The sequence below is a fragment of the Vipera berus genome, assembly GCF_964194415.1.
Source record: "Vipera berus genome assembly, chromosome: 4".
NCBI lineage: Eukaryota > Metazoa > Chordata > Lepidosauria > Squamata > Viperidae > Vipera > Vipera berus.
In genome coordinates this window covers 21,274,889-21,300,615 of record NC_138206.1, presented here as the reverse complement: position 1 = coordinate 21,300,615, position 25,727 = coordinate 21,274,889, and the positions used below count along the sequence as shown (strand labels likewise).

Sequence of the window (25,727 nt, the reverse complement as noted above, 5' to 3'; positions counted from 1 at the left end):
CTAAACAAAGAAAGATCCTCGTACAGTAGGCCCCTTGATCAATTTAACTGTTTGTTTCATCGTTTTTGAAGGACAGTTACAAAAAAAACCACTATTCCCTGAATGAATGCATCACTAATCTAAATCATGGCATCTTATTGAAACTACCAGTTTTCATCTCATTTCCTAATGATCCCTAATTTTTATTTTATTAAGCCCAACAGTACTTTTCAGACCAATCACTGCCAAGTGCAACTCAGATTTCCATCAGCTTGTATAAAGAATTCCTTTTGGGGTTTTCATATTTGTTTGTATGAATTTCCCTAAATAATTGGTATAACACTAGCAAAATCAGCTAATTCCCTTGCTAATCCTAGCTTAATGACTGTAGAATAAGTTAAAAAGCATGGCCCCAATATTTTTATTTTTTATTTTTATTTTAATCCCATTTATATCCCACCCTTCTCCGAAGACTCAGGGCGGCTTACACTCTAAGCACAAATCAATCTGCTTTCCAGCAATATGTATGCTGGAAAGCTCTCACTGTTTAAATTCTCTACTATATAGAATAGAATAGAGCTGGAAGGGACCTTGGAGGTCTTCTAGTCCAGCCCCCTGCTCAAGCAAAAGAACCTATACCAGTGATGGCGAACCTTTTAGAGACTGAATGCCCAAACTGCAACCCAAAACCCACTTCTGTATCGTTGGGTGCTGGGTGGATGTGGCCCACTGGGCGGGTGTGGCCAATTGGGTGGGCGTGGCTGTGGTGGTAATGGCAGACTGGGTGGGATTAAAAAGTTCAATCAATTCCAACTTTGTGAGATTTTTTTCCCCCGTGATAAGTTGAAATTGATTGATTGATTGATTGAACCTTTTTTTTTGCACATGGTGGCAGAGGCCTAAAGCGAAAAGGTTTTATAAAACCCAGCTGAAGGCCTTGAACTGGGGCGATGGTGCACGTGCCCACAGAAAGGGCTCTGTGTGCCACCTGTGGCATGCGTGCCATAGGTTCGCCACCATGGACCTATACCATCTTGGACAAGTGACTGTCTAGAGCAGGCATGTCAAACTCGTGACGTCACGTGACGTCTCCAAGCTTTTTCCCCATTGCCGGCAATGGGGTGGGCGCGGTTTCGTCATGACGTGTCTAGCCCGCAGGCCGGCAGTTTGACACCCCTAGTCTAGAGACTCTAGTCTCTTCTTAAAAATCTCCAGTAATGGAGCATCCACAATTTCTGGAGGTAAGCTGTTCCACTGGTTAATTGTCCTCACTGTCAGGAAGTTTCTCCTTAATTCCAGGTTGCTTCTCTCTTTGATCAGCTTCCAACCCATTGTTTCCCGTCCTTCCATGTGGTGCTTTGGTGAATAATGTGACCCCCTCTTCTTTGTGGCACCCCCTCAAATACTGGAATACTGCTATCATGTCACCCCAATTTCTTCTTTTCTTTAGACTAGCCAAACGTCCTGCAGCCATTCTTCATATATTTTAGTCTCCAGGCCTTTGATCATCTTAGTTGCTCTTCTCTGAATTTTTTCCAGACTCTCAACCTTTTTTGTGTGATATGGTGACCAAAATTGGCTGCAGTATTCCAGGTGTGGTCTTACTAGGGTTTTATAAATCGGTACTAATACTTCGTGTGATCTTGATTCTATGCCTCTGTTTATACAACCCAGGATTGTATTAGCTTTTTTGGTTGCTGGTGCACACTGCTGTCTCATAGTCAAGTGATCATCCACTAGGACTCCAAGGTCCCTCTCACAGTTACTGTTTTTGAGCCAGGTCTTGCCCAATCTGTACTTGTACGTATCTAAATGTAAAACTTTCCTACCTAAATGTAAAACTTTGCTTTTCTCCACACTGAAACTTATTTTGTTGGATAGGGCCCATTGTTCAAGTTTGTCAAGATCTATTTGGATCCTGAGTTTGTCTTCTGCAGTGTTGGTTACTCCTGTTGGTTTGGTGTCATCTGCAAATTTGATGAGTTCCACTTCAATCCCCTCATCTAAGTCATTTATGAAGATATTGAAGAGTACTAGGCCTAAGACAGAACCTTGTGGTACCCCACTGCTTACTTCTCTCCATGTGGATGTGATGCCATTGAGGACTACTCGTTGAGTACGGTTTGCCAGCCAGCTCCAGATCCATCTGGTGGTGATGTTGTCTATTTCACCTTTTTCTAGCTTACCAAGGAGTAGGTTGTCGTCCACTTTATCAAATGCCTTACTGAAATCTAAGTATACTACATCTACAGCATTTCGCTGATCTACTAGTTTAGTCATTTTATTGAAGAATGAAATAAGATTGGTTTGGCAAGATCTATTTTTAACAAACTTGTGCTGGCTACTAGTTATAAATTTGTTTGCTTCTAGTTGTTCGCAGATCTGTTTTTTGATTATCTTTTCTAGGATCTTCCCAGGACCCAGGTATTGATGTTAAACTGATTGGTCTGTAGTTTCCTGGGTCTGTTTTTTTCCCTTATGAGGAATAAGCAATCAATATAAATTATTGATTGATTATTCCTATTTTCTGTTCTTTAGTTAATTACTGAGTTAAGGGGAGATCTCCTCTTACGTGTTTGCTGTATTTTCTTAGAAACCTTTCCAAAAAGCCTTTTTATGAGTTCAGGCAGCCATTGTCTACCAGATTATCTCATTCACATGCTTGTTGACACCCTCAGAAAATTCAAAAAGGTCAGAGAGACAACCATGTTGATGATTCCTTAACAAGCTTTGTCTTCCTATAAACCTGATCATTTTAACTCTAATAACACTTAGCACCAATTTACCCAGAACAGATGTTTCCTGGATCTTTCTTGGTTCCTGTATAAAAATGAACCACTGCCCGGTGCTGTTCTGAAGGTCATGTCACATATATTTGCTAAGGGATCGGCATGTTTATGTTTTAGTACTTTAAAATCTCTTGGATGACTTCTATCTGAACCAGAGGAATTATTTGCTTTTCATTTGCCAGTTCAATTTAAAACATATCTTGTCAGCACAATCTTTCCTCAGATTTCTCTTGTTAAATTATCAGTTCAGATATGGATATTTGCACTAGGATAATATATGCTGACTACTAAATTACTTTGGGGACATATCTTAGTTATATTGCTCTTATATAGGAATCTGCCCTTCTGTAATTTCTAGTTTATATGACATTGTATCTTCTTTCTGAAGTGCAAAGTGACAGCATTTACCATAGACTTTTATGCTGAGATGACTATATGCCCCTATTCGTCTCTGTGCCACTAAGTTTCTTTTTAGCACTATGGCTCTGGTCTCCCAAGTACCCCAGTTTTCCCCAATACACACAAACACACACAATTTTAACTCAAAGACTTTTAGCATTCACTTCTGAACATTTAGATAGGATGCCTTTATGCAAATATCTGAGATATGTGTTGTCTTCTGTGAGCACTCAGCTTCTTTGATTTCCGTCCTTTACAGTGTGCTTATGTCCTACTTTTTAATAATCAAATATATTACCTGAATTCTGCAGAGATGATTGATGTTCTCCAGCTCATTTCATTTTCCTGGCTAGGGCTGGGGCTGGGACCTGTTTTAAATTGTTACCTTCTTTCTAAACACAGTCTTAGTTCCACTGTTCCACAGAATCAGATTTGATTCTGCCCATGCATTCCTTCACACTCCTCAGGTTTGTCGGAGTAGCTGATTCTGCATATGAGCTATGTAACATTTCAGTTAAATTTAGCTTAGCCCTCTCAACTTCCTATTTAGAAACCTGTACTCGGCTTCCAGAATCTCACTTTCTAAAAAAAAAAAATCACAATTACATGGTTCCAACATTATTTACACCAATGTGCATCATGACTGCTGAATCAGCTGCAGAACTATTTACCACGCTGAAGTGAAATATGTAGTTTTGCTTCATCCTACAGCATGACTTTTACAAAACTTTTCTCTGTCAAATTGCTATGAAATCTCAGAAGCCATATCCTTGACAAAAGAGAGTGTCTGTTCATCACCAAGGAATGGAGAGCTTCTAATATTTTTTCCCCTTTTGGAATGATAGTTTTCATACAAAAAAACCCAAAAACCTCCATAAAAGCAAAGGAATTGTTACTCTGTTAATGAAATGAACATTGTCTGATCCCTGCAGGCCTTACCCTCAGTCTCTGAATATTTCCATTTCTCCATATCAGTTTTCCTAAGAAAGAAATCAATTCAGAAAACACTATCCAACTCTATTCTAGATAAAAAGTCTAAGCTTGCTTATACAAGGTCAAAAAAGTATTCAAGTTTCCATACAAGTGCAACCATCTTCTGCTATATAGCCTCATCTTTTTCTAGCTGACCTGTGAAAATGAGGCAATTGCTTTATTTAATGTGTTGATTCATTAAAGGAGCCATATATATTTTTTGCAACCTTGCGTAGAAGCATGAAAAAATGGCTACTTTAATGAGAACTAGGTGTGTTCGCATGAAGTTTGAAGCAGTTCATTCAGATTATTTGCAAAGTGTTCTCTGCACTAAGGGATAGGTCCATATCTCTGCTAGCTATCTTCCTTCCATGCACCATTGCTATAATCACCTGTCTGCCTAACCTCTTATTATAACTTATCACTTAGATGGAGGCATGTGCTCTCTTAGTCTCCCCCTCATGTCCTGAGAACTGTGCTCCATCAATGCTCCTCTAATTTCATAGCCTCACCCTCGGGTTTTTCTTTTAAAACTCCATGTAAAGGTTCAGTTTCATTTACCTACTCAGAATTGTGTCTCCTAGGACTGGCAGAGTATTTATAGAACTGAATAGCTGCTGGCCCATACCCAATTAGCTAAATACATCCCTTCAGCCACTACCTTGTGCTCAATGGAGGTCTATTGTAATGAAGTTGATCCAATTTTTCCCATATGTGTTTTTGTACAGTATTTTTCCATATTTGTCTTTTTATTGCCTTAATGTATGTAACAGGTATAATTTTTAAAATGTAATCATGGATATATCCTGCAGAAGCAGGGCCCCTGAGTATATACTACTATAAAACCTTAATAAATTGCTCAGAAATAGAAATTACTATGTGTTCCGGGAAATAATATTGTCTTCCTTGAGCTTCCAATGGGCAAGAGACTTAACAGCATGAATAATCACAATGAACTTTCCTTAAAAGGCTAATTCTCATTTCTTTTGAAGAAGCCCTTTCTTCTGCCTCTCTCTTGAAGAACTCTGGATCTCCTTCCGGCATCTATCACCCGTCCTTCTTGTGAATGGGAAAGCACATTGTTTATATTTGTATTAAGTATGGGACTCTTAGTAGTTTTCTTCTGTCCACATCTTGAACTGCCTGTTGTTTTCTTCAGACATACCAAGTTGGAAAGGATTCTTGTCTGTTTTTGAGAAGAGGAGGAATCTTTCCATAACTTCTTTCATAATCTTTACTTATGATTATAAATATACTCTGGCAACCAGCTCCTTTTTTCCCCTCTCAATGAAAAATGTTGCTGGGCAGTCTTATAAAACAACTGGAGTCCTATCCTCTGCCAATGTGAGTGGGGAAGTAAGCCAACACAGAGGCTAAAACAGGGGAAGCTCTTCACTGCTATTCCAGCCTTGATTAAATAGTGTGTAAGTAAAGAGTGCATGGAAATAACTGCTGGCTATTAAACGATATTTATTTTCTCCAAGTGGGGGGGGGTACTGTAGTCCCTGCTTAATAACCATTCCTTCAGCCAGTATTCGAAGTTACGACGGCAGTGAATGACTGGCAGTTACAATTGGTCCCTGACGTTATGGCCGCTGCAACGCCCCATGGTCATGTGATCATAATTTGGGCACTTGGCAACCTACTTGCATTTATGACAACAGCGTGCATTTCAACTCCCCCTCCCACCTGTCTCTCCCGATCGCTGTTCTTTTGGCCACCCTGTACTCCCCCATCTATTTTGTTCTCTATTTTAAAAGAATATAAAGATATAACATATAAACAATATAAAAGAATTTGAAGTCTCAGAAGCATGCTATCGGTGGCATATTGTAAGAAGAGCTGCTGGAGGGTGTTATTGCAGAACTGAATATTTTTTTAAACTATTTGGAGCATTCTAGCTACATGCCAAAACATAGTTCATTTGAGTTTGTGTCTTGAGTTGCTAGGCTTCATAATGTGGTGAGCATTCTCAGCCAGCTAGTTCTAGGAAGCTTTGTTCTACACCTAAGTGATAAAATATGTGAGTTTCCAGACATTTCAAAATATCTCATTGATTTACCTTTTAGTTAAATAGTCAGTTAATTGGGTTGTACATTTTGAAGCTTGAAACTGAACAAAAACCTTACAACAACCAGACAACAGTGGTTGTTTTTTAAAATGGAATGGGAATTACTTCTGCTACCAATGTTTATAAAAAGATGGTGCAGGAAGGAATGCCTCTTTTAAGATAAACTTTTTTGTGAGTGTAGTGGTTCAGATGCTGGATTAAGACCAGGGAGACCCAAGGTTGGGTGTTCTCTCAACCACAGAAGTTCATTGGGGGACTTTGGACTACTCTAAGCCCAACTTGCCTCATAAAATAGTTGTTGGAAAATCCGAAGGAGGACAATCTCTATGGTTTTGAGCTGCTGGAAGAAAGGCAGGATACAATAAATAAATGTTACTTGCTTTTAAATGTTTTTACTAGTTTAAAGGCATGATATATTCAGATATAATGCATCAATAAAATACATCATTTCATCTTACTTATATTAAATACTGTCAGATAATTTACAGATCTCTTGTGCATGTGTTTAATTTTCTCTAGGAGATGGCTATCAGAGCTCTCAAACAGACTGGGAGTAGAAGCATTGAAGCAGCTTTGGAATATATTAGCAAGATGGGATACTTAGACCCTAGAAATGAACAAATAGTCCGTGTAATTAAACAGACTTCTTCAGGTAAGCAACTTTGTTTAGTCTTCTACATGTGTTTCTCAACTATTTCAAGTGGATATCCCTCTGTGTGTACACAAGATTAAGATTTCAGCACTTCTAACTGTGTTAAATGTAGCTCCACAGAATAGGAGAGGAGGAAGAGAGATTGTGGTCCTATGGAAATCTCTACATAAAGTTCCATGACTGGATCTGTTATGTATTGGGCTCAATTGTAATACCACGTGGTTAGCTGGAGCAGCTAACGGCTCTCCAGCAACCCAGACTCCAGGTCTCCAGTGCTGCTATTGGCTGTCCCTAGGCGGCAATGCTTGCTTTAAACCTATTGGCTGCCACCTAGGGGCTAGGCTATAAATTGCTGCTAGTTGCAGCCCAATTATCAGTTCAGATCCTGCAAGCAATAAACCATGAGCTTTGTTGAACTCACTTGCCTTGTCTCCTTTCCTGCGTGAAGAACCCGCTACATAACAGGATCATATGATAGTCTCTCATGTAACTGAGTGGAATTCTTGCAGAAACTCCATTGCATCTAGTGTTAAAAGATTTGAGATAGAACTTACAAGGAAAAACTAGATATAAGAATTCTATGCTGTTTTCAGTGCAAAAAGAAAAAGAATAACATAGCCGATGGACTTCACTATTTTTCTTTCCCCATTTTTTTTCAATGTGCAGCAATACAAATGTGCTTATAAAGAAACTTCAGGAACATTTTACTTTCTCCAAAATTGATTTCATGCACAATGAAAAGTAAACTTGACTGGGAACCAGTGCTTAAACAGTAGACACAGTGAATAACTGTTGTAAATCTGGCATGGTTACACAACACTCTTTTCCTCCGTCTCTCTCTCCCTCTCTCCCTCCCTTCCTCCCCCCTTCCTCCCCACTCCCCAGTATGTTTGAAAGAAAGAACAGCATTCATATACCTATCTTTCTGATGTTAATCCATCCATTGTATTATTCTCCACAGGAAAAAGTATAATGCCAAGCAGTGTAAGCCGAAGGCCAAGTTTTGAAGGATCCACTGAATCTTTTTCACCTTATCACCAGATAACCAACCCAGCCTATGAAGGCACTGGCTTTGGTGCTGAATCTGCTAATGTGCTCAGTGATGTTCCCAGGCCATATATGGACTACTTACTTTCTGCTTCTCAGTCTGCAACCTTGAATGCTCCTGTACAAAGGCCACCATGCTTAAGCTCCCACAACACTCCTGGCAGTCTTCAGCAGAAAGCCTACCCTACTAACATGGATTCCTCAGTCATCAACTATCCAGTGGCTGGTCATAGTAACCAAGCTTTGCAGTTGCAGGGTAGCCATGGCTCAAATAGTCCACATTATGGCAGACAGCCTGTGATGGTGCAGAGTGAGGGTCTTGGATATGGAATTCAGCGAAGCCATTCTTTTCAAAATAAAATGCAGCAAGAAGGAGTGTATCCAAGTCTTCCTAACAAAGCAGCTGTTGCACCTAACAATTCTGGCCATGGGTTCCAGCAGGCACCAGCTGGTCTGTATATGCCACATTCCCATCACAAACAGCCAATCCCAAGTTCTCATCCAATTCATGTAATCACTAGAGGTGCTCCATTTAGTAATGAATTTTCAGACAGCCCACCCCAGGGTCTTTTAACCCCATCTAGAAATAGCCTGAATATGGACCTGTATGATCTGAATAACTCTCAGATTCAGCAGTGGCAAGCAACCTCTTCCTCCTCTTCCTCCTCTTCCTCCCGTCGTGATTCACTACAAAGCCAAGCATTGGAAGCATCTCCACGGCAACATGTACCTTTCAGGCCAGAAGCCTGTGTCCCCAGTAGAACCAATTCTTTTAATAACCACCAGCCACAAATGCCCGTACCTATGAGGCAAACTGCTTCAGGCAAAACTGAGGCCTCCATTCCTTCTCCAAATACCATTACGGCTGTCACAGCTACTCATATTCTCCAACCAGTGAAGAGCACAAGAGTGATGAGGCCTGAACCTCAGACAGCTGTAGGCCCTGCACATCCTGCGTGGTTACCTGCACAGTCCTCAGCGTTAGAGAGCTTAGGAATGATGGAGCCACACCCCCTTCCTGTTGGAGGAGCAAATGCCTATCAGTTAGATGTTGATTATAACAGTCAGGAACTCAGGTGTCCTCCACCACCATATCCCAAACATTTGCTGCTACCCAATAGTTCAGAACAGTTTGATATTAACTCTTTACGTCCAGGAATGGAACAAACCATTCGGAGAGTTCCAAGCTCATCAAGCAACAAAACTGAGGAAAACGGAGAAAGAAATGAAAAAGCCAAAACAGCTAAAGCAGAAAAAGTGGGCAAGGATAAAAAGCAAATACAGACCTCCCCAGTGCCACTGCGGAAGAATGGCAAAGATGAAGAGAAGAGAGAGTCCCGAATCAAGAGCTACTCGCCGTTTGCCTTTAAATTCTACATGGAGCAGCATGTGGAAAATGTTATAAAGACCTATCAGCAGAAAATGAATCGTCGGCTGCAGCTAGAGCAGGAAATGGCCAAGGTGATTTATTTTTATGGGCATCTGTATTTGATTTTGTAAAACTTGTTATGTTAGGACCTTCCAGGTACACATAAATCACATAAAACAGTGCTGTATCTAAAGCAAAGTAAGTTTGTAGATCTTTCTCTTTTCTACGTACAGCATCATTTCATCTAAAACCAAAAAGACATCATTTTTTCCTTTTAACGTGTGAATACATACTAGATCCAATGTTTTCCTCCAGCCATGGTTAAGTGCTACTCTGCTGACAGCCTGGGCAGGTCCGTGCCATTTTCCTGGCAGGATTGTGGAACTGGTTTGCCATTGTCTGTTTCTAAAGTGTGACTAGACCAAGGTCACGCAGCCGGCTTTGTGCCCAAGGCGGAACCAGAACTCACAGTCTCCTGGTTTCTAGCCTGATGCTCTAACCACTACGCCAAACTGGTTCTCTTATGTATATTTATTTATTTATTTATTTTAATTCCATTTATATCCCGCCCTTCTCCAAAGACTCAGGGCGGCTTACAAGCTTAGCAGTAGCCTTCATTCTATGTATATGCCTGCTTATTAGGGCTTTCACACAATTCTCAAAATTATATATATTTAATCCAACCATTTTTTTATGTCTGTCAACAGTGTCATGAAATGAATATGACTCTGAACACATTGGGAAAAACTTATTGTGCTAAATATACTCCTCCCTTGACATTTATTTTTATTTATTTAGAAAATTTATATTGCTGCCTACTTGCACATGGCAACTCAAGGTGGCTTACACAGATATAAAAACACCCTATAAAAAGAAGAAAAATAACAAGAAGAAAAATAATAAAATAATAACACCCCCCACCCCTCTACCCCAGCGACAACACACATTCAAACTAGCCATTTAATGGGTTCTATCCCACTCTGAATTCCCCAGGCCCGCTGGCAGAACCAGGTCTTCAGCTCCTTCCGGAAGAGTGTTAGAGTGGGGGCCAGTCTAATCTCTGGGGTAATGATGTTCCAGAGCGAGGGAGCCTCCACAGACAAGGTTCTTCTTCCCACCAGGTGCATCTCCTTAGGGGACAGGACCCACTATCTAATGTTATCCATGTGGAGGACTTTTTCTGCAGACTTTGAGCTGTGTAGGCAGATGCAGAGGAAGCCTTTGTCTACTTTTAAAAAGTTTGATTATCTGTAGTCAAACAGAAAAAGGCAGTAAACATAATCTATCTGTGCTGTATTTAAATATTTAGAGCCTCCATTCCCAACCTGATGTCCTCCAAATTAGGGAAAAACTATCTTAGAACCTGAGAATGGGACAAAAAGACGATTGGCTGTAATTTAGAATTATAACACAACTAACATACTTGTGTAGGTTTCTAATAATTGTTGCAATGGTACTGATTAATTTGCTTCTCCCCCCCCCTTCTCCATCTTCTGATTTTGATTAAGGCTGGTCTTTGTGAAGTAGAGCAAGAGCAGATGAGGAAAATTCTCTACCAAAAAGAATCAAACTATAACAGGCTTAAAAGAGCTAAAATGGATAAATCAATGTTTGTAAAAATCAAGACACTGGGCATTGGTGCTTTTGGTGAAGTCTGCCTTGCTTGCAAAGTGGATACTCATGCTCTGTATGCTATGAAAACATTGAGGAAGAAAGACGTGCTTAACCGTAACCAAGTGGCTCATGTCAAAGCAGAAAGGGATATTCTTGCAGAAGCAGACAATGAATGGGTGGTCAAGCTCTACTACTCCTTCCAAGATAAGGACAGCCTGTACTTTGTGATGGACTACATCCCAGGAGGAGACATGATGAGCCTGTTGATCCGAATGGAAGTCTTCCCAGAAAAACTAGCTCGGTTTTACATTGCTGAACTAACTTTAGCCATAGAAAGTGTCCACAAAATGGGATTTATCCACAGGGACATCAAACCTGATAATATCCTGATTGATCTTGATGGACACATCAAACTGACTGACTTTGGCCTCTGCACTGGATTCAGGTGGACACATAACTCAAAATACTATCAGAAAGGTAGGGTGCTTATATGATTTTAAAAAGGTATAACTAATAATGCTAGGCTTTGACATTTTGGTTACTAAAATGTAACTTTGTAGAGTATAAGAGCCATATTTCTGTTTTGCAAATTTACAGTCTAATTGTTTTGCACGAAAAAGACGAGGGATTGGGTGCAGGGTTTTATAGTAGAAGTATTATGTCTTTTTTATTGATCCTTGGATAGGCTGAGGTGCAACGTAGTGACTCTCTTTAATTTAACATCTTCCTTGGAAGGCTGAAGTCAAAGAATATGTGACACAGTGTTTAGAAAAAACATTCCTGAAGAATATTCAGAAATGCAGTAGAAATTAGGGTTTATTTATTGTAAGAATGTATATCTCACTTGTTAAGTAAATTCTTTGACTGGTTTGCAAAACACTGAAAATATTCTATCAATATTTTAAAAAGAACCACATAAAAGATCTCAAAAGACATAAGAAAGACAATACCTTGTGGTGTTTTGGGAAGCAATTAGAAGTAGAGATAGCAAGGAAAATACCTTGACGAAGCAGGGAGCTTTTGGCAAGGTTTTACTAAGATTGAAGAGTAGAGGAAAATGAGGGTGGAAGGCAGACAAAGCAGGAATTTAAAGACAAGAATAAAACATTTATGTTGGGCTAGGAATAGACACAAAATCAGTATGGATAGTCCTCAACTTATAACCATTCATTTAGTGACCATTTGAAGTTACAACAGCACTGGAAAAAGTGACTTATGACCATTGTTTACACTTATGCCTGTTTGTCACGAGATCAGAATTTGTATGCTTGGCAACTGGCATGTATTCATGAGGGTTGCAGTGTGCTGAGATCATGGGATCACTTTTTGCGACCTTCTGACAAGCACAGTCAACGGGAAAGCCAGATTCACTTAAAAACCATGTTACCAATTTAACAACTGCAGTGATACGCTTAACAACTGTGGCAAGAAAGGTTGTAAAATGGGGCAAAATTTACTCAACAACTGTCTTGCTTAGCAATGAACATTTTGGCTCAATTGGGGTCGTAAATTGACTACCTGAATACTGATTAAGGAACAAGGCAACTAAGGTGCTAGATATTTACCTTTTTTATTTTAGAAGCAGTATTCTGAATAGAAATAAGAGAAGCAAGGTGTTCAAATCAAATCTTTATTTATTTATTAAAATTAGATGCCATCTATTTCCCTCTGCAAAATGACTCAGGCCTTTGAGCCACAAAACTCAGCAATAAAATATATAGACTTATAATTATTAATAACACTTTTTAAAAATGCAGTATAAAATTACATAAAATATACTATTATATAACTGCCATACAAATAGCAGCAGCAATCACTAAAATTGTTGCTAAATTTCAACCGTAAGTTCAAACCGTAGGTGTACTTTGCCTTTAACATAAGTAACTCTTTCTGGACATACTTGATGTCCCAGAGCTTATTTTCAATAAAAGGCTGAAAAGCTGAGATTTCTTACAGTTCCTAACATTTGTGGAACACTCTTTTTAATAAATTAGCCACAGAAAAATGTTAAAATAAATTGCAATAAAAATGAATTATATTCTTCATATATATAGAATATTGTATTGCAATTCACTTTGAATAAGGTCAGCTTTTGTTTTCTAGCTTGGGAATGTTTGTATGTATCTTTGATTATATAATCTTCTTTTTTTGGTTTGGTTTTTCTTCTTTTGAAAGGGAGTCACATCAGGCAGGATAGCATGGAGCCAAGTGATCTCTGGGATGATGTGTCTAATTGTAGGTGTGGAGACAGGTTAAAGACCTTGGAGCAGAGAGCTAAAAAGCAACATCAGAGATGCTTAGCCCATTCCTTAGTTGGCACGCCCAACTATATTGCGCCGGAGGTTCTTCTCCGTAAAGGTAGATGATTTTTATCTTTGTGTGTGTGTGTGTGTGTGTGTATTACTGTTATTTACCTTGTGAAAATATGAATATGCTGTCTATGTCTAGATAAAGTCTTAAGATGTTCGGCTTTTATTATAATAAGCATAAAACTACAGAAAATCCATAACTGACTTTCAGATACAGACAATTTCCATGTCCCTGATATATAAAACAGACTTGGGCAGAACTATTTTTATAACAAATATTAGTTGAAACAGATGACTTAACATTCAGGATAGATGAAATTTTATGAAGAATGCAATACTTTGCATGTTCTCTTAGCTTTACAAGTTTAGTGAATAAAATAAGCTGAATATTCTTGAATGCACATTTTGCTTTCCTTAGTGGATTCTAAATGAACCATTTCAGTTATTTCAGTTTTTAGATTAAAAGCTTTAAGAAACCTGCATATAATGGGATATACATTATTGCAGAGTTCCCCAACCTTTCTAGCTTTGCAGACAGCCGGGATGGGAAGGGATGGTTCCGCACAAGCAGCCAACAGATGTGTATGTAAGCACAGCTCCATTTGTGTGAGCAGTGGGGACACACACACACCACTTGTGCAAATGGAGTGTGGCCACACATGCTCGCCCACTGCTTCCGCATGTGGGGATATATACGTATTCACTCACCACTTCTGTGGCCCAGTTCCAAATGGCTCATGGTCCATTAGTAGGCTGTGGCCCGGGGATTGGGGACCCCTGCATTATGGGGGTGGGGGTGATGGTGATGATCATGATCCTTAAACCTAGCACGAAACAATGGAAACTAATACTATATATTTTTTCTGCTTACCTTTCAGGATATACTCAGCTTTGTGATTGGTGGAGTGTTGGTGTAATTCTCTTTGAGATGTTAGTGGGGCAGCCTCCATTTTTGGCATCTACTCCTACTGAAACTCAGTTAAAGGTATATTCACTGATTGTTACATTTATTTATATTTAATGTGTGTACTCGCTTGCAAAGGATAACACTACCATACATTAAAATCATCTCAGAAACAACTGGTAGACCAATAGACCATGTCATTACTGTAGGACACGCACCAAGGACTCCACAGTTTAACTCTGACCTACATATATTCTTTCCTATTGATTGTTAGATAATTGTGCTGTCCAGGGACAAAGTTAAAACTGTTATTTTTTCACACAAACACATATACCTGTTAACTCTAAATAGGATTTACTGTTATTGAATATTTAATTAAAATAGCTTCATATGTGAGTTACGCTGGCTCTTCGGCTTTGAAACGGAGATGAGCACCGGCCCCTAGAGTCGGAAACGACTAGCACGCATGTGCGGGAGAAACTTTACCTTTTTTATATTGGCAATCAAACTCTTGATTTTTACATTGTATATATAATACATAGACATGGTGCTAAACCACTATATTACATCCCCGTCTTTGTCCCTCTAGAACTGGATCATCTTATTTGTTGGGTAATAATAATAATAATAATAATAATAATAATAATAATAATAATAATAATAATAACAACAACAACAACAACAACAACAACAACAACAATAATAATAATTAATTATTATTATTATTATTATTATTATTATTATTATTATTATTTGGAAGGGACCTTGGAGGTCATCTAGTCCAACCCCCTGCTCAGGCAGGAAACCTTATACCATTTCAGGCAAATGGCTGTCCAGTGTCTTAAAAACCTCCAGTGTTGGAGCATTCACCACCTCTGGAGGCAGGTTGTTCCACTGGTTAAATATAATTTGTTTAGATAGGCATATCAAGTGGTCTCTTTATGTAGAATGTAAAGCAATTCAAGGATTTTTTGGTTGTGTGGGGATTAGAATTATCTGTGCATTAATTATATAAATCCTTTTAGTTCCTTCTGATCATTTAGTAGGGTGTATTCAGCAGTGAGATGGGTCACTTTGCAACAGTGGTAGTTATAGTTTACTAAATATTTACTATTCTTCTTGGTTCAGAGACTACAAGACTTCAACATGATTATGATAAAAGAAATTGGTCAGCTGGGGACTGTGCTAAATATGCAATTAAATTGCTTCCCAGAATCCCTTTATGGAATAAGATTCTTTTTGCCGTGATCTGCTTGCCTATTTAATTTGCTCTCTTTGTAAGTGAAATGATACATACAAAATAAAGCAAAAGGCAGAATTATCATTGAGTACAGTTATACAGCTGTGTTGCGTGACAGTGTTATTTTGCATGTGGATGTTTTGCACTTCATGCAGATTGATATTCAACACTAACTATATATTTCTGTTTTTTTAGGTGATAAACTGGGAGAATACTCTGCACATTCCCTCTCAGATCAAGCTCAGCCCTGAAGCTAGCGATCTTATCGCAAAACTCTGTTGCTCTGCTGAAGAGAGGCTTGGAAGAAATGGAGCAGATGATATCAAGGCTCACACTTTCTTTGACTCCATAGACTTCTCCACTGACATCCGCAGACAGCCAGCTCCTTATGTCCCAAAGATAAGCCATCCAATGGACACTTCCAATTTTGATCCAGTTGAGGAAGATGGGCCTTGGGATGACACCAGTGAAGACAGTGCGAGGGCATGGGACCCTCAGGCCTCATCTAATGGAAAACATACAGAACATGCCTTCTATGAGTTCACTTTCCGAAGGTTTTTTGATGACAATGGTTACCCATTCAGATATCCAAAGCCTTCTGGGCTAGATATAAGCCAGTCTAAGAATCCTGATATAGAAAACAAAGATGGGCTGGATCAGAATGGAGCTTGTCAACCTGTATATGTGTAAATGACTGTATAGAATCCTAAAAAAAACTTTATTCATAAATTTAGGGTCTTCCTTATATAGTTGTTAGTTGGGATCTGTTCCAGTTCAGGATCGTGCAAGTCTGGGGAAAGAAAGACTTGAAAAGAAGGTTCTAAATGCTAGCTGTTCCAGATTTTAGGCCATATAGAACTGTAAATAGCTTTGTTGATGAGTGCACTTGAAATCCAGATTTTCAGTCTAGTTTCTAAGGCCTGGTGTGTTACATTCTTAACTAACCTTTTCTTATCTGCTGTTGCATTTACATGCTTCTACGGCATTGTGCTATTTTTTATTTTAAGTGAGCAAAAGAGCACTTACTTTTGTTTATAGCAGGGTTTTTTTTCCTACTAAATTATAGGAATTAACTTCGACAAATCATGCTGCTGATCTTCTTTTCTCATTTGTTAAGAATTGGATCCATCGCACTTATGTCACATTTTAGGAAAATACATAAGATTGAAGAACATATTATTAAAAGTGTCTGTGCAATAATATTTAGTAAGAGGAAAAAATGTATTGTGTCTAATGTCCTAAATTTACCAGTGCCATTTTTGTATTCAGAGCCTAATCTTTTATGTGTATTTTTCCACATTTCAAAATTCTGACACAATTGTTGAAGCTGCTTTATTTCCCTTTTGAAAAATATGTTGGAATTTAGTATAATCGTAGTCTGAGCAAGTGGCAGTCAGGATGTGATATCAATGATTGGTGTGCGGAGAGTGCTGCATGGCTTGTGTTATTTTGTTTTTCTGTTTGAAATGACCTTTCTCTTGCCATTCACAGGCAGGTCCTGTGCATCTATTTTTACTGAAGATCTTTAACTTTAGACCTTCAATAGGTGTGCTGATAAAGTATTGTGTGGATGGTTTTTCTATTATGATTGTGTGCTATCTATTATATGTTCTCTAAGACAAATAGCAAAAGTCTAATTCACGTAGGGATTGATGGTGTGTATAGGGGGAAGGAAAGTTTGGTTTAATCAGTTGTCTAATTTCATAAGATACTTAGCCGCCTATAAAAGGACAAATATCAAAACATAGCTTTCAAGATCACTTTGTGATCAAAATCTATGGCCCACCTACCTAACACAATGCACAGTATTCAGTGTGTTTGTAAGTTGCCATATAGTATTCATGATTATTATCTTTTAGTATCTATATGCAGAAATATATAATGAGAATCTTCAATTCTCTGTGCCTTAAAATTGAATCAGGAGCCTTATATTCTTTTTAAAATTTATAGGACTCTTCTAAGCTATAATGCTAAGTGACAATGAATTTCTGGGATGTATTGGACATATAAAGTTGATTTATTGATTCAGATGATTAGGTATAGTGTACTGTCTCCAGGCAATGAAGGGTAATCTAGCAACCTGTTTCTTTAAAACAGAAGTTTTCCAAGCCCTATTGTCTGAGACTCTTATTGGATATGCTGGAGATTGAAAATGGGACTCTTATGTACAAGGCATATACTTCATCAACAGGTTGTAGTCCTCCTTAAGTTGCAATTATTCATTATTGTGATTACATTTTACGGTGGAAAATGAAAGTGTGTAGCTTCCCTTAGTGATTTAGGAAAGGGTAAAGAACTTTTTTCCTTCAGAGGTTGCTGGACTATAATTCCCATGCCATCAGTTCCCTAGCATAATCTATAGTGAAGAATGTTGGGTTTTAATAAGTTCCAGCATCTGATTTAAGCATCTCTGAGACCATATGAATATTAACACATTTGGGGCATGTTTTTTTGTTTATCTGTGATGATTTCAAGATCTTGAAACCACATACATGATAAAAGCATGTAGTTTTATTTTGTTAAAATCTTCAGGTATGCACTATCTCATCCATATAAAGAAAATCAGAGATGGTACAATCACATAATGATTCATCTACACTACATGAAGGCAACAATGCTGATACTTCCAAGGCTGCTTGGAACTGTGAATGATTAAGAGCTGTTTAAGTAGTTTTATCTTAAACAAGTATATACAGAACAGAATCTATTTAGGTGGCAGCCATAGTTGTCTTAAGTGAAGTATCGAAATATTGGTCTTGATTATACCTGGTCCATTATATTGTTATGTATTATGATAGATCAAACTAATCCTTCATCTCTATCAAAATACAGACATATGTTTAAGATATTTTAAAAATTGTTTAAAATACACATTTTATTAGCTATGTTAACATGAATATTCAGAGTGATAATGGAATACTAAAGATAATTAAGCCATAAATATCTTCATTTATATTCTATATATACCTAAATAGATTTTTCTTTCAAATCTTTAATTCAGATTAGTCTAACAGTCCTATTTTAAATGACTGATTGCAATAACACTTGAGGGCAATATTCCACTGTGTGTTTGCTTATTTTATGTTTTTAAATCTAACAGTTCAGTTTTTCCTATGTTATTCCATATGTTATTTCTTAATATTTTAATCTATCATATCCTACCCATTGTCTAGATACTATCTAAAACAACATCTTTAAATCCATCAGAGTAAACTAAGCAAAATGATTGTGTATTTGTTTACATTTGTATGAAAGGAGTGTTCTGAGATATGCAGTGCTTGTGTTGTGGTGGTTTATGAAAGATTCAGTATTACTACTTTTTATATAATGCCATTTTTATATTTACATCTATCTGTCATCCTTTTATGTGGTAGGTTCTTCCTCAGGAACTCAGTTTAACTGTTATTTATTTATCATTGGCCTTTTGAAAGCTTCTGCTGGCACAATTTATTATTAAAAAAAATGAATCAAACTCCAAGATGTCTCTTTTGTATTCTTATGAGCTATGAAATGTTTGAAGATAAACCAGAATTGTGGTCTGTGGAACTGAAGATAAGTGTAGTCTCAGTACAGGTAGTCTTCACTCACCTAACAACCCTGACTGGATCTGGCAACTCTGTCATTAAGCAACATGGCCATTAAGTGAAATGTCATGTGACCGCTCTGCTTATTGGCAGCAGTTCCAGGTAAGCGTAAGGTAAAGCTGTCTTAAGTGAAGTATTGAAATGTTGGTCTTGATTATACCTGGTCCATTATATTATGTATTATGATAGATCAAACTAATCCTTCATCTCTATAAAAATACAAACATATGCTTAGGGTATTTTTAATTGTTTAAAATACACATTTTATTAGCTATACTAACATAAAGAATACTCAACGTATCAATTGATATCAATTATAGGCTTTTACAAATACTATTTTCATAAGTAATCCTGTTAAGTTGGGTATATTCCAAGTTGGTATCAGCTGCAGTGAAGTTTGCAAAGAATTTGTAACTTCTTCGGGCAAATGGAAAAAGAGGAGAAACCTAAAGAGTTTTCATTAATAGCATTTCAAAAATAAGAATAGGAGTCACTATTCTATTAAGTATTTTAGATATCATTTTAGTTAGAATAAGAAGGCTAGTAAGGGTTAAAGCACCTGATATTAAAGTCTCCAGAGTTAAATTTTAAAAAATAACACTTAACAGTATACATTCTATACTGCTAACATGCTCCTGAATCCAGACAATTTTGGCTTAGATAACAAATCATAGTTTATTTCAGTGTATGAACCCATCAATTATTTAATTCTAGAATACTTAGAACAGTAACAAGGTAGATTTTTCAGAATTTTGTGACAAATTAGTTTCCTACACTTTTTTTTTTGCCTGCACTTCAGTTCCCTAGCCGTTTCATAACATTACCATGAACAGCTGCTGGCTTGGATCCTGTAAGTTTGTGGAGAGAAAATTACTAGTCTCCCTTCCTCTCTGCAGCCCTGAACTTGATTCAGGAAGGGGCCTGAATCTCTGGGAATGCTTTTTCAAAGGGCATAGAAGGCTGTGGGGAGGAATGGGTGGGAAAGTTTCCTTCCATAAACATTCTTAAATCATCTTAGAATCCAAGCCATTGTTCTGTACAAAGCCAAACTTGCCTTTAATGAAAACATTTTGAAAAATGCAGTGATATTGGCAGATAATCAAACATGTCATTCCAAACATATTTTCCCCAAATACATTTTTTGTTGAGATGATAGTAAATTTAGAAAATCATATGACATAAATTACTTTCACTTGTTATCTTCCCAACCATTTTTAATGAAACCTGAGCAAAAAGAGTTCTGAATATATTAATAAATGATATTAAAATTTCAAACAATGTGTTCCCATTAAAATTGCCAAATCCCTAAGGAATCTCAGGGCTGAATAAAGTATATTTAAAGATATTTAACCAAACTGGTAAAGAACTGCAATGCTACAGTGCTGCAGCTCCAGGAACTCTTAGAGGAAATGGATTATTTAGATATTTAACAGTCTGGTTCAGACAGACGTTTGGCATGGGAAATGATCTTAGTTACCTTGATAGATGATCTTACCAGGAAAGAGGAAAGAGGAGTGTTTGATATTCAAGGATCTCTCAGACTTTTGATAGTGTTGACTCGGGAATGAGAATGGTTGAGATGGGAGTCCCTATTCAGTATTGCCTCCAATTCTATTACTTGGGGTGTTATCAGTAGACAGTTTTGGAAGACCTCTCAATTCCTCAGTATTTTCCTGTTTCTGGATCCAGCAAAAGTCCATTATCTTTAACGTTATCTAATTGTTCTATGGACTGAGAAAGCTCACATACGAGTCTGGAGTCAGGTTCCAACAATACTTTGATTATATTCAGTTGTACTTCTTTCTCCAATGTCAGGGTTACACATCTCCAGGCTGTAGAGGATTGGACACGGGAAAACAAGCTAAAACTGAATGTGGACAGGATTGAATTGTTGCTGATTCCAGAGTCTTAAGTTTAGAATTCAGGTGATTTGTCTGTTCTGGATGGAGTTGCATAAGGGAAAACATTTACAACTTCAGGTATTGTCTTGGAGCCAGCATTGCTGCTGGACAATATAATAGTAACTGTAGCAAGGAGGGACGATTTATCAGAGTAGTGTCAGTACTGTATCTTGAGTAGCAGGAAACATAATAGTCTTCAAGGGAAGCAGGGGAGTAGAAATGATTTTAAATTGTGTAATTTGAATTCCTGCAGAATTATTAATGGCAACATATATACATACCTAGCAAAACCAGAACGCAGTGCCACAAAGAAGAGGGAGTCAAGCTATTCTCCAAAGCACCTGAAAGCAGGACAAGAAGCAACGGAAGGAGAGAAGCAACCTAGAACTAAGGAGAAACTTCCTGACAGTTAGAGCAATTAACCAGTGGAACAACCTGCCTCCAGAAGTGGTGAATACTCCAACACTGGAGGTTTTTAAGGAGAGACTGGACAGCCATTTGCCTGAAATGGTACAGGGTTTCCTGCCCGAGCAGGGGGTTGGACTAGATGACCTCCAAGGTCCCTTCCAGCTTATTATTATTATTATTATTATTATTATTATTATTATTATTATTATTATTATTATTATTATTATTATTATTATTATTAGGGTTTTCCATCTGTGACATAAGCTTTCCACTCTCCATAAAACAAAACTCTCCACAAAACAAAGCCCCTGTGGGCATTAAACGTTGAAGCAATGGTGCTTCCCTTCAGTCTGGATACAGTATTTGCTGATTCTATAACATTTGGAGATCCAGCAGGCTAATTACGGTAGTTTGTGTCAGGAACTATAGGTGTGTTTTATGACAAATAAAATGAGATGTGCATTACACCTATTATGGTTACAAAGGGCCCCCTAGTGGTAAAGACTTGTGTTTCAAGTAGTCTTATACAGACATTACTCAACTTATGAACTTTCAAATTATGAATTTTCATTAATATAAACAAGCCTGTCTGCAACCCCAACCTAAAAGGTTCTAGGAGTGGGAGAACGAAGGAAAGGCTTAGTGTCCAGCATGCCACTTATGTAAGTGGCACATCAGAAACTAACCCTTTCCCGCCTTCCTCTTGCATTGTTCATTGTTTGTATACTGTAAGATAAGAACTGTATTATGCATGTTTTTATCTTGTCATGGTTCCGACAGATGAAACCCTTCAAAAGAACTTCAAGACATTGTTTTCCTTAAAAAAAATCTTTTATTAGGGGAAACAAAGTAACCTGAAAACTAAATTCCCCTCCCCTAGATACAAAGTAACAAAGTACAATTCCCACCCCCAATAACCAGTCATAAATCACATTTCCCAATTACCGTATTTTCCGGCGTATAAGACGACTGGGCGTATAAGACGACCCCCGACTTTTGAGAAGATTTTCAAGATTTTTTGTCTTATACGCCGGAAAATACTTACATGCCAGTTGCCAAGTGTCCAACCATCTGATGCAGATGGTGCAAAGCCCTGCCAGTTCCCGCCCGACACCAGACGACTCCGCCGGTGCCGCCTCGAGAGGGAAGGGCGTGAGGTGCCTGCCACAGCTCCCCGAGGACTCCTTAGCAGCCGGGGAGCGCGCGCGTGCGCAGGACTGCCCTGCCGGCTCCTGCCTGATGCCGGACGGCTCCGCCGGTGCCGCCTCGAGAGGGAAGGGCGTGACGCGCCTGCCACGGCTCCCCGAGGACTCCTTAGCAGCCGGGGAGCACGCATGTGCGCAAGACTGCCCTGCCGGCTCCCGCCCGACGCCAGCCTGCCCTGCTTCCTCCACAGTGAGAGGGGAGGGCGTGCCTTCCTGGGCTTGCTGACTTGCAGCCACGCCGGAGCCGAAAGGGGCTTTTCCTTCCACCCACCCTTTGGAATAAACACAAGAGCTGCGTTTACACGACGCGCTCTTCCAGGCCAGACTCTGCAAATGGCACGCCAGAAGCCGCAACCACCGCGGGAACTCCGAGTCCCCACCTTTCGGCAGCCTGCACGGCCGAGCGCAATCTGCTTATGCTCAGATGCTGCTTGGGCAAGGGGGAGGGGCTTCCTGCCGCTCCTGGGGTCTGGCGTTTGCAAGGGAGAGGGGAAGGGGCTTAGAGGCTCTTGGGGGTGGGAAGGGAGAGTCACGTTGGAGGGGGGACTGGACTAAGGAGGCTTGAAGTTGCTTTGCACGGGGGCGCTCGATTGATTTATGTACTATTTTCCGGCGTATAAGATGACTGGGCATATAAGACGACCCCCCAACTTTTGAGAAGATTTTCATGGGTTAAAAAGTCATCTTATACGCCGGAAAATACGGTAGCTTCAAGCCCGGGCTTTCTCCCCAGATCTCCAGCCCGCCAAAATGTTATCAGCTCTGGACCCAGTTTGTCCTTGGATTCCCATGGCACTTATTGTTATTATGACTAACTGAACTTTCATTCCAATCCCCCCTCCCAGCACCAACTAATTCTAAAAACAGAGAAAATGGCTGCATTTTCATCTTTTGTCAAAGCAAGAACATCCGATGTTAGCAGCGCTGACATATGCTTGTTAGACTTGCAAATGGACTTGTGAACTCTCAGAACGTAGCCCGTTTGTAAGAAGAATACTGTTGGTGTCTTCCAGGAAAGTTGAATAATTCCTTTAATCCATAACCAGCAAAGCATGCCAGCTAAGGATTATAGGAGCTGAAGTTGCACATTATATATAATATAATATAATATAATTATATTACATTATATATTATATTATATAATATATTATCCTTATATATTATAAGGATTATAGGAGCTGAAGTTGCACACATCTACATAGAGAAAAACTATGTAATGGTTCAATTTTTTTGATGACACTAATGTCTAAAAAATTAGTTGAATTTAGAGCTAGTTTGGTCTAACAGTTAAGGCACCAGGATTGAAACTGGGAGACTGAGAGTTCTAGCCCTGCCTTGGGCATAAAAGCCAGCGAGGTGACCTTGGGTCAGTCACTCTCTCAGCTCAACCTACCTCACAAGATTATTGCTGTGGTGAAAAAATAATATAGATGGGGTAAAAAAAGTCAAAATGTAAACATTAAAGCGTTGTTCTTCATTAAACATTGTTCTGCCAATTTTCTTTAAGTGGTAAATAATATTATACACAGGGGGTTTTTTGTCATAGAACGCACAGGAACAGAATTCCGGCACCTTTATCCGATGAATTTTCTAGAGTTGCGTTCTTTTCTTATTCCTATTCCTATTGTTTCCCTTCCAATCCTTGTTTGTTTTTGAAAATGCCCCACTGGCGGTATGGTGCGAGCGGGATTCCCTCCGGCGCTGTCTGCCTCCTCTAGAAGGAGCCATGAAGCACCAGAGCACAACAGCCAGTGTGGCTTGATTGGCTGGGTTGGACCATGTGGTGTGGAAGCCGATGGTGGCAGTTGGAGACACATAAACATGGAGGCCATCTTTCACGAGAGGGTGAGTCTTCTGCCTTCCCTTACAGAAGGTGGGGTGTGAGGTTAAAAAGAGGTGAAGCGAGAGGAAAGAAAGACGGCTGGTGAGGAAGCTTGCCCGACAGCGAAGTTTTGCTGTTTCGGTTCCTTGGGTAGTTCAAAGGCTGGGATGTCTACAAAAATCTCTTTTTAGTCCTTTATACTTTATAATCAAACTGCAGAGGGGAAGAATAAGAATAAAGCCAATGTCTTGTGATTTGGAGGTATTATTATTAACATATATTAATTATGTATTAGTCAGATGTAAAGGTAGACCTACAGTATGAGGTTTAATCAGATCTATTTATTAAATTCCCCTTCATGGATTACTGCCTTGTTGTGGCGAAGGGGCTTGCGTAATTCAATGAAGCTATGAGCTATGCCGTGCAGGGCCACCCAAGACGGAAAGGTCATAGCAGAGAGTTCTGACAAAATGTGATCCACTGGAGAAGGAAATGGCAAACCACTCCAGTATCTTTGCCATGAAAACCCTATGGACAGTACCAAAAGGCAAAACGATATGACGCTGGAAGATGAGCCCCTCAGGTCGGAAGGCGTCCAATATGCTACTGGGGAAGAGCAGAGGGCTAGTACTAGTAGCGCCAGAAAGAATGAAGCGACTGGGCCAAAGCCGAAAGGACGCTCAGCTGTGGATATGTCTGGTGGTGAAAGGAAAGTCCGATGCTGTAAAGATTTTTTCTCCATAGGAACCTGGAATGTAAGATCCATGAATCAAGGAAAGCTGGACGTGGTCAAACAAGAGATGACAAGACTAAACATCGACATCTTAGGTATCAGCGAACTAAAATGGACAGGAATGGGTGAATTTAATTCAGATAACCATCAAGTATACTACTGCGGGCAAGAATCCCTCAGAAGAAATGGAGTAGCCTTCATACTCAATAAAAAAGTAGGAAAAACAATACTGGGATACAATCCTCAAAATGACAGAATGATCTCAGTTCGAATCCAAGGCAAACCATTCAATATCACAGTAGTCCAAGTCTATGCCCCAACCACCGGTGCTGAAGAGGATGAAATTGACCGGTTCTATGAAGCCCTACAGCACCTTATAGAACTAACACCCCAAAATGATGTCCTTATCGTCATGGGGGATTGGAATGCTAAAGTAGGAAGCCAAAAGATAACTGGAATAACAGGCAAGTTTGGCCTTGGAGTACAAAATGAAGCAGGGCACAGGCTGATAGAATTTTGTCAAGAGAATACGATGGTCATAGCAAACACTCTTTTCCAACAACCCAAGAGACGGCTCTACACATGGACATCACCAGACGGTCAACACAGAAATCAGATTGACTATATGCTCTGCAGCCAAAGATGGAGAAGCTCTATACCAGGGGTCGGCAACCTGAAAAGGAAAAGAGCCACTGGGAACCGGTTCCATCACACATTAAAAAAAAGTGG

At 39.1% G+C, this 25,727-nt stretch overlaps 1 protein-coding gene across 1 annotated transcript in view; it reads left to right on the top strand.

Moving 5' to 3' along the window:
• The window catches only part of LATS2 (large tumor suppressor kinase 2), a 54,884-nt gene extending 36,067 nt beyond the window's left edge, over nucleotides 1–18,817 (top strand). Inside the window, exons 3-8 of the mRNA XM_081326989.1 lie at nucleotides 6,730–6,862; nucleotides 7,824–9,370; nucleotides 10,787–11,369; nucleotides 13,068–13,250; nucleotides 14,080–14,186; nucleotides 15,541–18,817. Of these exons, the coding sequence (XP_081183115.1) occupies nucleotides 6,730–6,862; nucleotides 7,824–9,370; nucleotides 10,787–11,369; nucleotides 13,068–13,250; nucleotides 14,080–14,186; nucleotides 15,541–16,035 (3,048 nt within the window). The 3' untranslated portion in view covers nucleotides 16,036–18,817. The remainder of the gene's footprint in view (nucleotides 1–6,729; nucleotides 6,863–7,823; nucleotides 9,371–10,786; nucleotides 11,370–13,067; nucleotides 13,251–14,079; nucleotides 14,187–15,540) is intronic.
• Nucleotides 18,818–25,727: the final 6,910 nt, after the last annotated feature.